This window comes from Strongylocentrotus purpuratus, unplaced genomic scaffold (genome assembly GCF_000002235.5).
Source record: "Strongylocentrotus purpuratus isolate Spur 01 unplaced genomic scaffold, Spur_5.0 spur5_scaffold_15, whole genome shotgun sequence".
NCBI lineage: Eukaryota > Metazoa > Echinodermata > Echinoidea > Camarodonta > Strongylocentrotidae > Strongylocentrotus > Strongylocentrotus purpuratus.
The window spans coordinates 19,620,467-19,636,476 of record NW_022145600.1 but is presented as its reverse complement, the minus strand read 5'-3'; the positions used below and the strand labels follow the sequence as shown (position 1 = coordinate 19,636,476).

At 35.5% G+C, this 16,010-nt stretch overlaps 1 protein-coding gene across 1 annotated transcript in view; it reads right to left on the bottom strand.

Annotated features, from left to right (window-relative positions):
- Positions 1–16,010, bottom strand: part of LOC100888338 — a 47,486-nt gene that overhangs the window by 15,587 nt on the left and 15,889 nt on the right. The window contains exons 4-5 of the mRNA XM_030985782.1: positions 12,364–12,457; positions 10,340–10,419 (exon numbers count right to left, since the gene is read on the bottom strand). Of these exons, the coding sequence (XP_030841642.1) occupies positions 10,340–10,419; positions 12,364–12,457 (174 nt within the window). The remainder of the gene's footprint in view (positions 1–10,339; positions 10,420–12,363; positions 12,458–16,010) is intronic.

Sequence of the window (16,010 nt, the reverse complement as noted above, 5' to 3'; positions counted from 1 at the left end):
CCACAAGGTATATTATTCTTACATCGTGAATCTGCCATTACTGTAAAGTATGATTTGCAATTTTGAAATATTCAGTAAAGGTTGCAATCTCTTTCTTCATTTCATGTTTCTTGTTGATGCTTATTACATATTTAGATTAAACGTAATTTTCATTTGTTTGTAAAGCGCTTAGAAACTGTATGTGTATACCAGCTTTATATAAATTTTAGATATTATTATTATTATAAAGTGCTTGATAAAACACATAAATTCTATCAAAACATTTTTGTTGCCTTCTATACTATTCAGCAACACTTGTTGCCCAAAACTGCTACAATTTTCTACAAATTCTGATCAATGGAGAGATTAAAATTTGATACCCTACATGTATATTAAGTTCCATATTTGCCTGCCTTCCCACGACAACGACGACACTGTGTACTGATTTTAGATTGAAGCCCCCCAAAATTCCTAAATACCACGACAAGTACCTTTAATCCACAGATCTGGGTTATAGCAACTCCTCTTGATCAGAATATTAGATCAGACTCATGCAGAGCCTGTATTAGCGTGGAAGCTTCCTGAATCTAATATGGTTTAAATCCTACGGAATGATCCATCAAAGAGGGTGGAAAGCGTCGCTCGTTCGTGTGAAATATCTGCATACATCGATGCTTCCTATAGGGGCACTTAATTACCTCATGTGCTCATCAAATGATGGTTATTTTTGTAAAGGGCAATTTTTTGCATGGTGTGCTATATATACAACATATAATTTTAATCCAATATTTCATCCAATAATGAAAATTCTCTGGAAATGACGATTGGCAAATGATTCTAGCCTAATCTAATATGGGTTAAGGCCAATAGAATGACCCGTTAATAAAATATAGCGTGGGACGCGTCGTTCATGTGATGTATCCGCATGCGGGTTGCGCTTCCTATTCCCCAGCTAGGGGCGAGGAAGGGCGGTTCATCATTCACATGAAAAGCAAGCCTACATACTAGGCAAGTGTAGTTCAAATATTAATAGTTTATAGGCATAAATCAGCAGGGCATGAAATATCTAAATAAAACATATCATTTAGGCCTTGCCTTGCCTTTAATATAACCATTTGGCAAGCTCGGTGTTGAGTTGATCTTGACATGGTGAATTATGTTTGAAGTATATAATCTCAACTATACACTGCATACACATTTGGCTCTCTATTGGAGCTACAAACAGTGTGAAGCTTATATAGGTTTACCAGAAAACGATAATTGACCTTGAATTTCATGGGTGCTATTCATTATTGAAGCTACAGTAGCGTTGCTATAGGACTATGCCTGTTCATCGGTCATATAGGTGTCTACTTAAGTGGTTATACATTATCCTTGTCATTTCAAATTAAATAAATGGAAAAGGAATACTAAAGTTACATTCGACAGGACTATAATAGTGTAAAGCTGGTGTGCAAATGACTATTATAATTAAAGTCATTGCTAATTGTGTTCAAAGTTTCAGAACAGATAAAGTATGCAGTGGTTGACTCATTAATTTGAGACTAATTAATATTCAGAACATGAATTTGTACTACTAGTATGTTTTTACTATAAATTCCATACAGTTTCAGCGAGTAAGAGCAGAATTTTAAATAATAAAAATAATAATAAAAGCGGTGCTTATAAAACCACTGAAGTCTCTAAGCTATATTATCATTTTAATTTGTATACCGGTATGTAAACATTAGTTTACAGACATGTAGAACTACTATTTATATATTACAGACCCTTGAAAAATTCAAAGACAAACCTAAGAACCGACATGGCAATTCTGGGTGATCATTGCAGCTACTCATCGATAAGAAACACAAACATGGCCTCTTTGATGAAATATAAATAACTGAAGAGCATGGGGAGAATCCTATTTTTCTTTATAGAGTGGGTGATGATTTATTCAAAGGATTTGTCTAGGACCTGCCAGTTTCTATCATACCAGTGCAATCAAGAGTATTCTTGCCACCAAACTGAAGCGAGATGTAGGCCAATTCTCAGCTCGAAGTGCTGGTAAATGAAACTTTTATAGCAAGTATGGATGTATGATAATTCCTATCCATTTCACTAGAGATATCTAGCTGTGTCCAATGTTTTTACTATTTAAATATATTAGTGGAATTTCAAATCATTGAGAACAGTGAGCTCTGATCAGCTGTCCTACATACTTGTTTCACAAATGGACTTTAAAATGTTGAAGGCATAAACATATGTCCCTCATAAAGCAAAACTAAAAACTTAAATACGCTAAGGCCTGGACGTATAATTAAGCTGCGACCCGTTTCACAAAGCCTATTTTTAATGACAAATGACAAAAGTCAGTGACAAATCTTCTGATAACCAATCAGAAGTAAGGATTTCACTAACATATAACAAAAACTGTCATCTATCACTGATAAAAAGTTTTGTGTAATGCGGCCCTGGTCCTTGTTTGGCCAGTGAAGGCTTTTTTCAAGACACTATTTATTTGGGTGTCAAACTGAAGTTTGTGCTTGAGAACTAAGTGGACAACAGTCCGAGTCTTTAGGATGGTCTTACAAGTAGTCTTCATCCTAACTTTGTTGGCTGCTCGCGAGAAGGCCATCTAACAGCTATGTATTATCAACTGCAAATGTGGTCTTCCTGCGGGTAGCCAACGATTAAATGAGCTTGCACAGGACTTTATCATGGGCCTTTTGGGGAAGATCTCTGCAGTCTGTCTCCACCCTTACAATAGGATCCTAGTAATACAGGACTTTGTTACAAGCCCTTTGGGAAGTTTAGATCTTGGTCTATATGTATCACCCTCTTTGCAGTGATAGAGGAGCCTATTACAAACCCTGACCTTTACAGAAGCCCCTTTTATCTTCCTGCAAAACGCCACTCCCAATTTCCACTTTTGACGTCTTCATCTCGATCATCGGCCTACACACTCTGATGGGGTGTCAACTTTTCCTTTCTCTTCCTTGGAAAATGATACCCAGCAACTGGAGGTTCTCAAAAAGGGGGAAACTATTTCTCAAACAAGTTGTCTTGTTTGGCAAGGCATAAAGAGGATGTGCTTCACTTTGACACGTACTACAGACAAATCCATCTACAGTACAGTGAAACCTGTACATTAAGATAGCTCAAGGGAGACAAGAAATGTGGTCCTTATGAGGTAGGTGGTCTTTATGTTCTGGGGGGTGTTTCATAAAGCTGTTCGTAAAGTTACGCATGACTTTACGAATGACTTATATATGAAAAGCCAAATGGGATGCTCAATCATTTCTAACTGCATCAACTAAAGTTGAACTGTGCAGTTGTAGATTAACATTCTTATTATAACAAACAATTTTAATGCAAAGTATATTTTTTCAATAATTTAATTGAGGTTATTGGAAATATATAGTCACATTTCGTTAAATCATCAGGAAAAACTTTGGGCATCCTATCTGTTACTTCATATTCAAGTCGTAAAGTCATGTGTAACTTTACAAACAGCTTTATGAAACACCCCCCAAGTTCCTTTAGTACAGGTTTCATTGAGAACCGATTTTCAAGGGAAATGAAAATTTTGGTCTTTATAGACAGGTTGTCTTTCTACACAGGTGGTTGCTACATCAGGTTTGGCTGCATAATATAAATAGTGGCCAGTGTAGACAGGTTCAACAAAACACTTAAAGGTACTATGTCCCTTTTGCAGCCAACCTCAAATTCTGTAGAACTTTGCAGGAATTATGAATATGTCATGTATGTCCTATCTGTGAAATTTAAACGTTAGCAGTGTCCTCATATTAAAATTATGCGAGGAAACCTGTTTACTTGCTAGACTTCACTGTCAGACACTATTGAGTGACCGACTGGCTTTTTTTTCTTCTTTGGTAATAACATACATGAAAAGAGTTGTAAAGGGTACATGAGCATTTGTCTACATCAATTACCCACTTCTTGTGATTGCCAAGATTAAACTGATTGAATCTTTGCGCAGCATAAAACGTATGACCATTCGGTACAATTGTCTGAAAATCAAGACTATTACTTTTGGGCTCTATAGCCCTAAAGTCGATTTGACAACTAATAGTCGTTATTTTCCCACTTGAAGACATTTTCAAGCCCCAACTTCTTTAGGGAAGTTCTAAATTAGTATAATCTTTCGAATGCAGTTGGAATTTAACTTTTTCATTTTTTTGGCCTGCAAATGGGACATAGTACCTTTAATTTGCTGGTGAGAGACAATAGAGGTGGCCTTTATAGAGAGAAGACCACCATTACAGATTTGCTGGAAGTGACATGCTACAAAGTCTATGAAAAGCAGTAAGATGACAAAGAAAATAAAAATATAGTAATCCTCTAACATCTAACCTAAACAGAATCAGAAGGCCAATAAACAAACGATGCCCCCAATGGAAAAAAGAGAGACTAGATTCAGGCACGAAACCAATTAAATAATTACATGTACAAACAATCAAACCAGCGCTGCAACTTGTCTGGAAAATGCGGAATGAAAGGTGGTGACATGTATCAATTCACTTATTTTTCATGGTCACACATCAATCATATGATATTGATAATGATAAAACTCGTCTATAGAAATAGAATTGGATCACAATATGTTGGTACTGGAAAGGCTCATGAGGATAGATCTGTGAGCACCATACACTAAGTTCCTACATACATGTTCCGGGGGTGTTTCATTGTTTCATAAAGCTGTTCGTAAAGTTATGATCGGACTTGTATATGAACAGCCAAATGGGATGCTCAATCATTATTAACTGCATTGACTAAAGTTGAACTGTGCAGATGCAGATAACATTCTTATTATAAACAACATTTTTAATGCAAAGTATGTCTTTTGCCATAATTTATTGAAGTTATTGGAAATATCAGAAAAAACTTTGGGCATCCTATCTGGCACTTCATATACAAGTCGTTCGTAAAGTCATGCGTAACTTTACGAACAGCTTTATGAAACATCCCCCTGCAGACTGTTCTCATCCTACTTGTTATTGTTATCATATCGGTGATCTATGAAGAGCTCTTAGACCCTAACAAAAGAGTGATATGTCAGGTTTATCTATGCTTTTGTACGTTTTGTGACCTCTCGTACCTTCGCCACACCTACTCTAAATCAACTGATTCTTGGCTATTCAGGGTCACACAATTTATTTTTTTTGTTTTGTTTATCATCAACCTGGTGTCGGTCTGGTGTCGGTCTGGTGTCAGCCTCAGTGGTGTGAGCGAGGTTACAATAGACCAGTTCACATTTAGCACATGTCCCAAATGACCGCGAATATCCACAGATCTTTAAAACATGAAGAGGTCTCACTTCTAAATTTTGAAATAATCATTCCTATACACAGTGATGGAGGTGCTACATAAATAGCCTTTGTTTCCCCTTTTCAAAGAAGACTTCCACCTTTTCAAAGAATACTTCCACCTGTATATCATGGAGTGCACTACTTGTGCATAATTGAATAATGATTACATAACTTTCATGAGCACGTATCCAGTGTTTTGTCTCCATGTATTTCACAATTTGATCTGCAATGACCTTTATCTGCTCATGCTCAGACTGCAACTATGAACTGGCTAATTAGCCCCAAAATCCAGAATTTCACTGATTTCCAGACCACAAAAGGCACCTGAAAATTATATTTGTACCCAACCTTTATGCCAGACAAAAGACCCACCGCGCGTGATGAAATGCAAATGAAATTCTTTCTTTAAACATCCGTCATTACGAACACCATTGTGGTGGCAAATGTATTTGCATTTTCAGTTGAATGGACCCTTTCAAAAGCAACTGTCTGGTAAATTTGGTCAAATGGTGAGAGGTGACACAAAGTTCATTTAACTGTCATGAGTTCAAATAGATCTATTGCACATACTAATGTACTGTGCAATAATTCCCATGTCAATATCCTTCTCAATGGCAGTTATTCTACTCAAATTTAAACCCGGTGCTGGGATTAACATTTTGTCAAAAATTGGTTTAACAAAGGAAGTTAGTCTGTGGTCTAAGATTTCCTTCTGTCTAACAGAATATGGACCAGGCTAAAGCCATCAATTTATCATAAGATTCCCTTCACTATTTATTAACTGATTTCCTAACCTCAACCCTAAAACAAACACAAAGTAACCTACATATACCAATAAACCTCACCTAACCTGAAACCCAATCATAATCATAATTTAATCTTATGTCATTGACGAAAAAAATAGTAATAGACCGGCTTACTAACATATTCAAATTTTATGCATTCTTTGTAAACAAAGATTTTTCTTGACAACCCGGAATCTTGTCTGAAGCTCTACTGACATAGCAACAAGTATATATATATATATATATATATATATATATATATATATATATATATATATATATATATATATGCGAGAATTCTCAACTCTGACATGACAACGGGTGTATATATGCAGTGTATATGCAGAATGCATTTCAAGTATTGTAGTAAATGGAATCCATAAATTTGAATACGTTAGTAAACCGGTATACTTTCACTAGAGCACATGTCAGGTCCCCATAAACAAAATAAAAAAGTGCATTGATACATTGAATGATTAATTGATAGTTTACTGGATGTAGATTGATTGATTGATGTAAGTAAACAACAAAAAAATGATTGAAAGATGTTATCTCTCCCACAAAAGTAACAGCACAATTTGACAGGCCCTCAATCCCACAAGATATAAATAAAAAAAGCTCCTTTAATAATTTCACTCCACTTTTTCCCCCATTCAATTCAGTCAATTCAGCAATTTACTAATTAATAGGAAAGAACTGTGTACACTACAGTACACTCCCATATGTTGACACTATATGCACTTCAAACTATTACTGTCGAGTAATTAAATAATTCTGCAGCTAGGGTGAAGCGAACCAACACACTTGTAATCACTCTCTAATGAGCAATTAGAAGCGCTTAATAGACCAGCTTCATTTATAAATTCTGAGTGATTGATCCTTCACGAACAATATTTACCAGAGTGTTTAATTCACCGTTACTGAATTAATGGATTTAAGTAGTCACATTTTTCAAGTGATAAATATAGTTTTAATGGGGACCCTTTTGGTAAAAAATGGTCCATAGATGCAAAATGGGTGAATGTATCATGAATAATAGTTTCTTATTAAAGGTATGATCTCTTTCAGGATCACTTTTTAGTTCCAGTATATAGTGACTGAAAATAAATGTTTCAGTTCATCAGATCAAATTCACTCTAATAATAGTAATCTGGATTTATATAGTGCTTAATACTAATAGTAATACTTAATACTTTACAGATATTATTACCTCGGTCATCGGATTCATTCATGCACAATGTGCACCATCTCCACTCCCTGGAATGTACATGTATTCTTACCATATGATCACTGTGAGGGTTTATGGCAGTTACTATTAAATACAAATACGTTCGTCATCCTACCAGGTCTCCATTTCTCTCCTGGTAATGGAGTGACAAATTTATATTAATGCCTTGCCAAAGGACATTAGTGCTGTGTCAGGGAGCCAACCCACTACCAAATCAATTACAAAGTTTACACGATTACTTAATACGATTTAAGACATTTGGCATGATCGATTTTAAGTCGGATTTAAACTTATGTAGTGTGGGACAACATTTAAGAGACTATGTGAGATTGTTTCATACATGTAGTTCTGGTATGGCATATACTGAAAAGCATGGCGCCAAAATGTTTTGGTAAATGTAACTAAAAAAGGGCGTGAATGAACGTTTTGAAGATGAACGTTTTGAAGATGAACAGAGATTGCGAGTTGGTCGATGACTTTAAAAACAATTTTGCAAATACATGGGAGCGTCATTGTGTATACACATTTATACGCAATCTCTCACAGGTAGCCAATGTAAATCATACATCACAGGAGTTTAATATGTGATCTCGTTCATGTATATATTTTCATATGGAAGCGCATTAAAAGCAGGGATTTTGCAGAAGTGGTACAAAACTTGAACCTCTTGGTTATTTAACCATATCACCGTTGATCATGGAATAGGTAAAAAATTTAATTTGGTTTTGCTATTAGAGTTTGCCAAAACAACAAGCAAATTTTGTTATTGATAATGTTTTTAATTATAAGCTCTCAACTCATGTTATCAATGTACCTGAGTTGTCTCTTGCCCATTAAAGGGACTATGTCCCATTTGCAGGCCAAAAAAATGAAAAAGTTAAATTCCAACTGCATTTGAAAGATAATACTAATTTAGAACTTCCCTAAAAAGGGTGGGGCTTGAAAATGTCTTCAAGTGGGAAAATAACGACTATTAGTTGTCAAATCGACTTTAGGGCTATAGAGCCCAAAAGTAATAGTCTCGATTATCAGACAAATGTACCGAATGGTCATACGTTTTATGCTGCGCAAAGATTCAATCAGTTTAATCTTGGCCATCACAAGAAGTGGGTTATTGATGTAGACAAATACTCATGTACCCTTTACAACTCTTTTCATGTATGTTATTACCAAAGAAGAAAAAAGTCAGTCACTCACTCAATAGTGTCTGACAGTGAAGTCTAGCAAGTAAACGGGTTTCCTTGCATAATTTGAATATGAGGACACTGCTAACGTTTTAATTTCACAGATAGGACATACATGACATATACATAATTCCTGCAAAGTTCTACAGCATTTGAGGTTGGCTGCAAAAGGGACATTGTACCTTTAAGACTACCGTTAATTACTGAAGGCCAACTAGTCCATTGAGTGATATGTGAAGACACAAATCCTATTGTACTGATGCCAACAACTACAACAAAACACTTTTCATAATTAATTCTTTACGTGCCTTCTTTGCCAAGCAATACATTCTGTCCTATCATGCATCTCGATAGGCACAAATGGTAATTAATTTAATCATAATTGCATAATTGACTGCATACACTACAATCAATCCACAAATTGTCTCAACGCTGTTAAATCTTAATCCACTGAATATGGACTTAATATACAGGTGTACATGTATATACATGTATCCATAATGCTTAAAATAAAAACTTGTTGTATTGCCCTTTAGGTGCCAAAACATGCAGAATGGGTGAATGTATCATGAAGAATATTTTCCTTTTAAAGGTATGATCTCTTTAAGGGTCACTTTTTAGTTCCAGTATATAGTGACTGGAAATAAACGTTTCAGTTCATCAGATCAAATTCCCTCTAATAATAGTAATCTGGATTTATATAGTGCTTAATACTAATACTAATACTTAATACTTTACAGATATTATTACCTCGGTCATCGGATTCATTCATGCACAATGTGGACCTAACACTTTACCTAACCCTAACCCTACACCTATAGATAACCAAAAACCCATTTGCAAGCCTAATTCTAACCCTAATCCTATATTTTTGACAAAATAAAACCGAGAGCACTAACCCATTCCTAGATACAATCTGCGCATGGGTAGATACAGGTCATTTGTACAAACTTGCGAATACCGGTACTGAATTTGTGGTCATAAAAGTTATGCACCGGTAATTATTACTCATTTATGTACCAGCAGTACATTCCATGGAACACACATGGAAGTATTCTTCTCAAGAGGGCAAACAAAAGATACTCATGAAGTACATCCATGACTTTGGCAGTGATTATTCTAAAATGCACGAAGTGGGACTACTCCATGTCATGTGTAAAAGATCTGTGGATATTTGGGTTCATTTGTACCATGTGCTAACTAGGAAGTGGTCTTTTGCTGCCGGAGCATTTGCCGAAGCATTTGTCGGAGCACCTGCTGCCGGTTTATTGTTGTTTGGTCTAAAACTAGTTTGTCTACTACCCAATTGGTCTATTCCCATATGGTCTACACCCAACCTGTCTACTAACCACATGGTCTCATAATCATTTCTTCTACTGAACATTTGGTCTAATGATCATTGAGGCTGATAGTCATTTGGTCTAATATCCAATTAGTCCGCTTCCCATTTTTGTTTATCGCTCATTTAGTCTAATTCCCAGTTTGTCTAATGCTCATTTTTTTCATCCATATTGTCTAATAACCATTTAATCATAAATAGTAACAATCATCAGATGATGAAGAGACCTTATGATTGGTAGACCAAATGGGCATTAGACAAACTGGTTATTAGATTAAATGAACAATAGACCAAATTGGTATTAGACCAATTGAAGATTAGACCATACAGAAATTAAATCAAATGAATATTAGCCTAAATGGTCATTAGACCAAATGAAAAGTAGACGAAATGAACATTAGACCAAGTGGATAGTAGACAGGCTGGGTGTAGATCATATGGGGATAGACCAATTGGGTAGTAGACATTCTGGTTGTAGACCAAACGGCAATTCACCCTTCTTGCTGACTTACCAGTGTTTTAGGGCTTGTGTGGGCCAGGATGAGGAAGCCAAGCCGAGCTGGTATCAGGCTCACGTGAGGATCACCTAACACTGTAATGAAAATTACAAAAAAGAGGTAATTTTACTTAAATGAATGTCTCACAGTCTATGAAATGCACACTGCTCTAATAATTATTTGTTGGGCAATAGGGTCAATACATTTATGAGCATTGGCATCCAAAGTTTTATGTCTTTTTTAATTAAAAATTTACAAAAAATGTAATAGACTTTCTAGCTCGGTCAGTCTGAATAAAAATCATTATCAATCTAAATATGAACACATTTATTCATTTTTGACTTCTTTAAATTTCACATCATGAAAATCCCCCCCCCCCCCCCCCCCCCCATGGAAGCAAAACTTAAACACACAGGACTGTGTGTAATTTTGACTCTTAAGCTACATGAATATATGAAGCCTTTGTCAGCCTACTAATAAACAAAATTTGCTTTCCATGCAGGGCCACATCTTTTGAGTAACAATTTGGAAGAAGAAAAAAAAGTCCCCTAAAACATATTTTTAGAGTTGAAATTATGGATTGTGCTATTAGTTGCAAAACATGTCAGTTATGAATGCCCTATTTATGTCCTCAACCTTGCGAAACCTATGTATTACCTTCAAACGAGGACAAAATACAGGCTTACAGAGGTCACGTTTTGGCAGAGGTTAAAATAACGAGCAGCGAGCTTCCTCATTTTGTTTGTTTCCATGTGGAAGGATATCAAGGCAGCAATTTTTTAACAGGATTTCAAAAGGATTGCACTTGGACTGTTCTTATATTCCAAATATGAATAGGAATTGTTTAAATATTGGGACAAAATTTCATGCCAAATGTCTGTGTAGTCCTATATATTCATATCAAAGTGGGTTTTTGTTCCACTATATGTGACTGTGAGCAAGATTGAGGTAATTTATTATAATTCTAATGATAAAAACTCATACTGTACAGTAATTCTTCTGTACCTTTCAGCATATCTTTTGATTCTACCATGAAACTATCACCTCCCCAGGGCTCCAAAATCTTGTATAGATATAGCAATTGGTTGTACAATCAATTAGCTGAGTGCATAAAGCTTTCATCAACTGCACAATAGCAACCAATCACTAACTTTTCTTAGCATTACAGCACCTAGTACAACTACACTGTATATTTAGCTGATGCTACGGTCACAACCCGCCATACATCTTTTTGCAAGTGCGTGTCTGCAGCTGTGGAGTTCAAGGCCAAGTCCTACGATTTGCACATCCTTCTTATGATCCCTCATGGGCACCTTGCACTCTCCTCAAAAATAATACCCCCCCCCCCCCCACTTTACCTGCAAGAATCATTAAGGTGAACTAATAAAGCTTTATTTCAATCAATATCAGGTGCATCTGGTCGGGTGTGTGGGAGGAATATAGGTCTGCGGATCACAGTTATTTGGTTAAAGATAAACTTGAGTTCTGGTGATGCGATTGCATTGTGAAAGAAAAGGTGTGGAAAGGATCAGAAACAGTTGATCATGTAGCATGTAAATAATGGTGTGTAATGCAAGGTTCTGGAGTCATCAAAATCATCATAAATTTGGCAAAGTCTTGGTAAAGTAACAATCACTTACACAGAAAGATGTATATGGGACAACACACATGGTGTCGGGGCTAGTACTACCCTGATTTCCTTATCTTTCTATGCTCAGTACTCAGCCAGTATACATTTTCTTCCAAAATTGTTTGGCACATGACATTTATTTGTAATCTTGAACATTCAGTGTAAGTTTTGTAGATTCTGTGAGAATTCATTTTCTTTTTTTACCAGTACTCAAGTTTATCTTTAACTTTTCCATACCCGGGCAGATCGACTGGATGCACCTGCTATTGCAATATTTATATACATGTATGCTTTCAATTGATTTTATCTCAATTCATGTTTGTTATATTTGTGCATATGTGTGACTTGAATTGCCAAATAAAATAATAAAAATAATTCCCTTCAATGTTTCAGTCTCTGGTCTACCTACCTTTCTCGTGCTCCGAGAGATCCAGCCTGGGGCCTGGTTTGGGCATTGCCTTGAAGCTAAAATGGATTTCTCCTGGCCTTGCTATTGTTCCATCCTATGAAGAAGAAAAAAATACAAAGAGAACATCAGTTCAGTTGCCAATCATCAAATATATTTATTTCCCCTTTTTCTGAATATCAACAATTATGTATTTTGAATATTGACAACAATTCAAATTGGCAGTCATACTTGTATTTAAATGCATGTGAGTGCTCTATCTTACAAATCAATCTAAGATGAGCAAGTATAAAATATTTGTCTGTCATGTCATTTTAAATATCTGTAATATTCCTTCAACAAAATGGCAATGAACAATCAAATATTCTTCCTTTTTTTTCATCAACATGCATTCTTTTTTTTCCTGCCATTTCCATCTTATCATTCTCTCCCCTAGTCCCCTTCCACCCCCCTCTCTCTCCATCTATCTCTCTGTTGATCAATCTATTTATCTTCTCTTTCCTTCTCATCTCTATCCCTCATCCTCCCCTCCATTCATCTCCCTCCCCATCTCATTTATTTTTGCTCCTATATATTGCATTTGTAATCTATCAGTTAATAACTCTTGTCTCCCCCCCCCCCCCCCCATTTCTCTCTCTTTGTCTCTCCCTCTCTCTTCAATCATAACACGGTTTATACACCATCACACCAAAAACCCATATGTTCAGTTGATTAATTGAGCAAAATATATAAACATCTTCACAGAGCTTAGCGGTCCTCCCCATAAATCTTCTGCTTATTGACATTTACACGTCCAGAGTTCCAGAAATTTCGGGCTACTTGAGCCTACCGGTACGTCAGCCAATCCTTCTTCAATGGTGGCATGTATACAATTATCAGGCCTGGTTCACACATGCCGTGGTCAACCCCTTTCAACCCTTTCAGGCAAGGATTTATTTTTAGGGCTAAATTGATCACATATTGTTCTCCAAATTTGCAAATATTGTACTTCTTTTATCACTTCAATGATAAAATAAAATATAATGTTGATAAAAAACAATATACTCCGGCAAGAAATAGCCAGTTTTTTAATGTTGATAACAAGTTTTACGAGACGGGGCCCTGTGTCCTAAAACACATACAAAAGTTACTACAGTTAACTAAATTATTCATACCCCGAGAAATTTGATGCTTGTGTGTGTGTGTGTGTGTGTATCGTATTGACTTGAGAATGTAATGTGGACTGGTTGAATTAACAAATCATGTTGAATAAACAAATCAGAAATATTTCTATCGTAAGAATAGGCACTATAAGTATAATAAATTAATGTTCATTATTATTATCATTATTATTGTTATAATTATTATCATTATCATTATTATCACTATTCTTATCATTAGTATTATTATTATTATCTTTATCATTATTATCATTGTCCTGATCATTACTATTATTATTATTTTAATCATAATTATCTTAAATATTATTATCCTTATCATTATCATCATCATCATTACTTTTATTGTAACTATCATTATCATTATCATTATTAGCGCTTAGAGACTTCGGTGGTAAGCGCTTTATCAGTAAAGTTTTTATTATTATTATTATTATCATCATCATCACCACTATAGTTATCATTCTTTGTAGGGCATTGGGCACCATGTTCACTGTGCGTATGAACGAGGCTCTTCCAATAATTATGTTTATTTTGAAAGAGAAGATCCATCATGACGGTAACGACCATGGCCGTGATAAATCGAAGAATGTTTCGCCTCTTTAATGACGACCTTTGTCAAGAGCTAAGAAGGATTTTAGAGAAAGTTCCTGGCAAAGGCAGTTAAAAGCTAACATAACAACTATGGAAGGTAAGAACAACATGATGAGAAGAGCAAGATGCCACGGGCCAATAACTGACGAGATGAAGTCGTCTACTGAGGGGTATCAAAGGGGAAGTCCATCCTGACTTTGGTTTTAATAAAGGCAGAAAAATGAAAGACACAGATCAGTGGAAGTTTGAGCAAAAACCGATTAAAAATAAGAAAGTTATTCATTTCTGAAGGTGCAATCAATCAAACACAAATTGGCAACTCCCATTTTCCCTGTACTGAAACAAAAATCTATATATTCCTGAAGAAAATTTCAATCAAACACACACCTTAAATATTCCTATGGCAAATATGTTTTTATACAACCCCTGTATGAAACAAGTCTATTCCTATGTCAATAACTAAGAAAATGAAAGTTTAAGAAATTTTCTGTACAGAGCAAATCGGAGAGGAGCCCGTAAGATACGTCACAATATTGCCAATTTGTGTTTCCCTGATAATAACTTCAACAATACATAACTTTCCTATTTTAATTGGATATTGCTCAAACTTTCACTAATTTGCTCTTTCATTTTTCTGCTATTATTAAAACCAACTTACTATCGGGGTAGACTTCCCCTTTTTTTCACAAGGGGGCTGGATTGTAAGTGGCAGGGTCTGAGTGTATGGGCTCCTACATATGTATCAATGTAAATATTCAACATTTTGGAGGACTAGCGTTAAATTTAGGGACCCATGTGCATCAGAAGTCTGAATAAAGTGTGGAGCCTTGCATTATTAAACTCATGAAAATGTATCAAGTTAATGATTTATTTCTAGCTCTCAGAGAACATTATGCAAAAGGGGAGATGAAGAAAGCGACGCTCTGATCAAGGCAATGACAGAGTAGCATAAAACGGCGGTTAGACAACTTTAGGCAAGTCTTTCCCACAGCTTTCATCAATAAAACAAGATGTCACAAAGCATTATTACAAAAATGTAAATGGGCCTCTTGATAAAATGCATATTCATATATTTGTTTTCTCAAGTAGTTCCCCTTCCCATTTCCATGTTGGCTCCAACTTCATTAAATTAGTGTCGTTTTCATTTAAAGGTAAAGACCAGTTATGGTCATGCGATTGCATTGTGAAAGAAACGTTGTGGAATCGATCAGAAAAGGTTGATCATCTAGCATCTAGCATCTGCAAGGTTCTGGAATCATCAAAATGATAAGAAATTTGGCCCATTCTTCGTAAAGTTACAAGCACTGTACACAGAAAGATGTATATGGGACTACCCTATATCTCTCACAGACCATGAGAGAAACAAATTTACCAAATATATGAATTAGTAGGCGGTTTCCCGGCAAATTTTTTATCATCATGTATTAGTCAAAACATATTCTTTCACATGATTGGTAATGAGAGCTTCCATTTCATTTTTTGAAATTGGGGCGTTTCCAATACTGGTCTTTACCTTTAATTTACTACAAATAACTATTAAATGCAAATACTACACACAAAAGCCTGGAAATCCCCTTTGTACATGTACCAGCAACTCAACCAAAACCCTTTCACGTAATGAGGGTGTGGCTTCATATGCTACCAGCATAATGTGAAATTTATTACAAAGTGACAAGAAATAGCAGTCATTTACCATTTATTTCACATAATTCATGTCGTTTTATCAATAGCTGTGAAAAGGGTCTTACCATATAATTGTGGTTTGATAAAAACGCCATTTTTGTAATGTAACCAAATTTAATACACAAATCTTTAATACTTTAATCTAACAAATATACGGGTATGTACATGTACATGTAACTATATTTCAATAGTCAGAATGCGAATTGCATGTACATT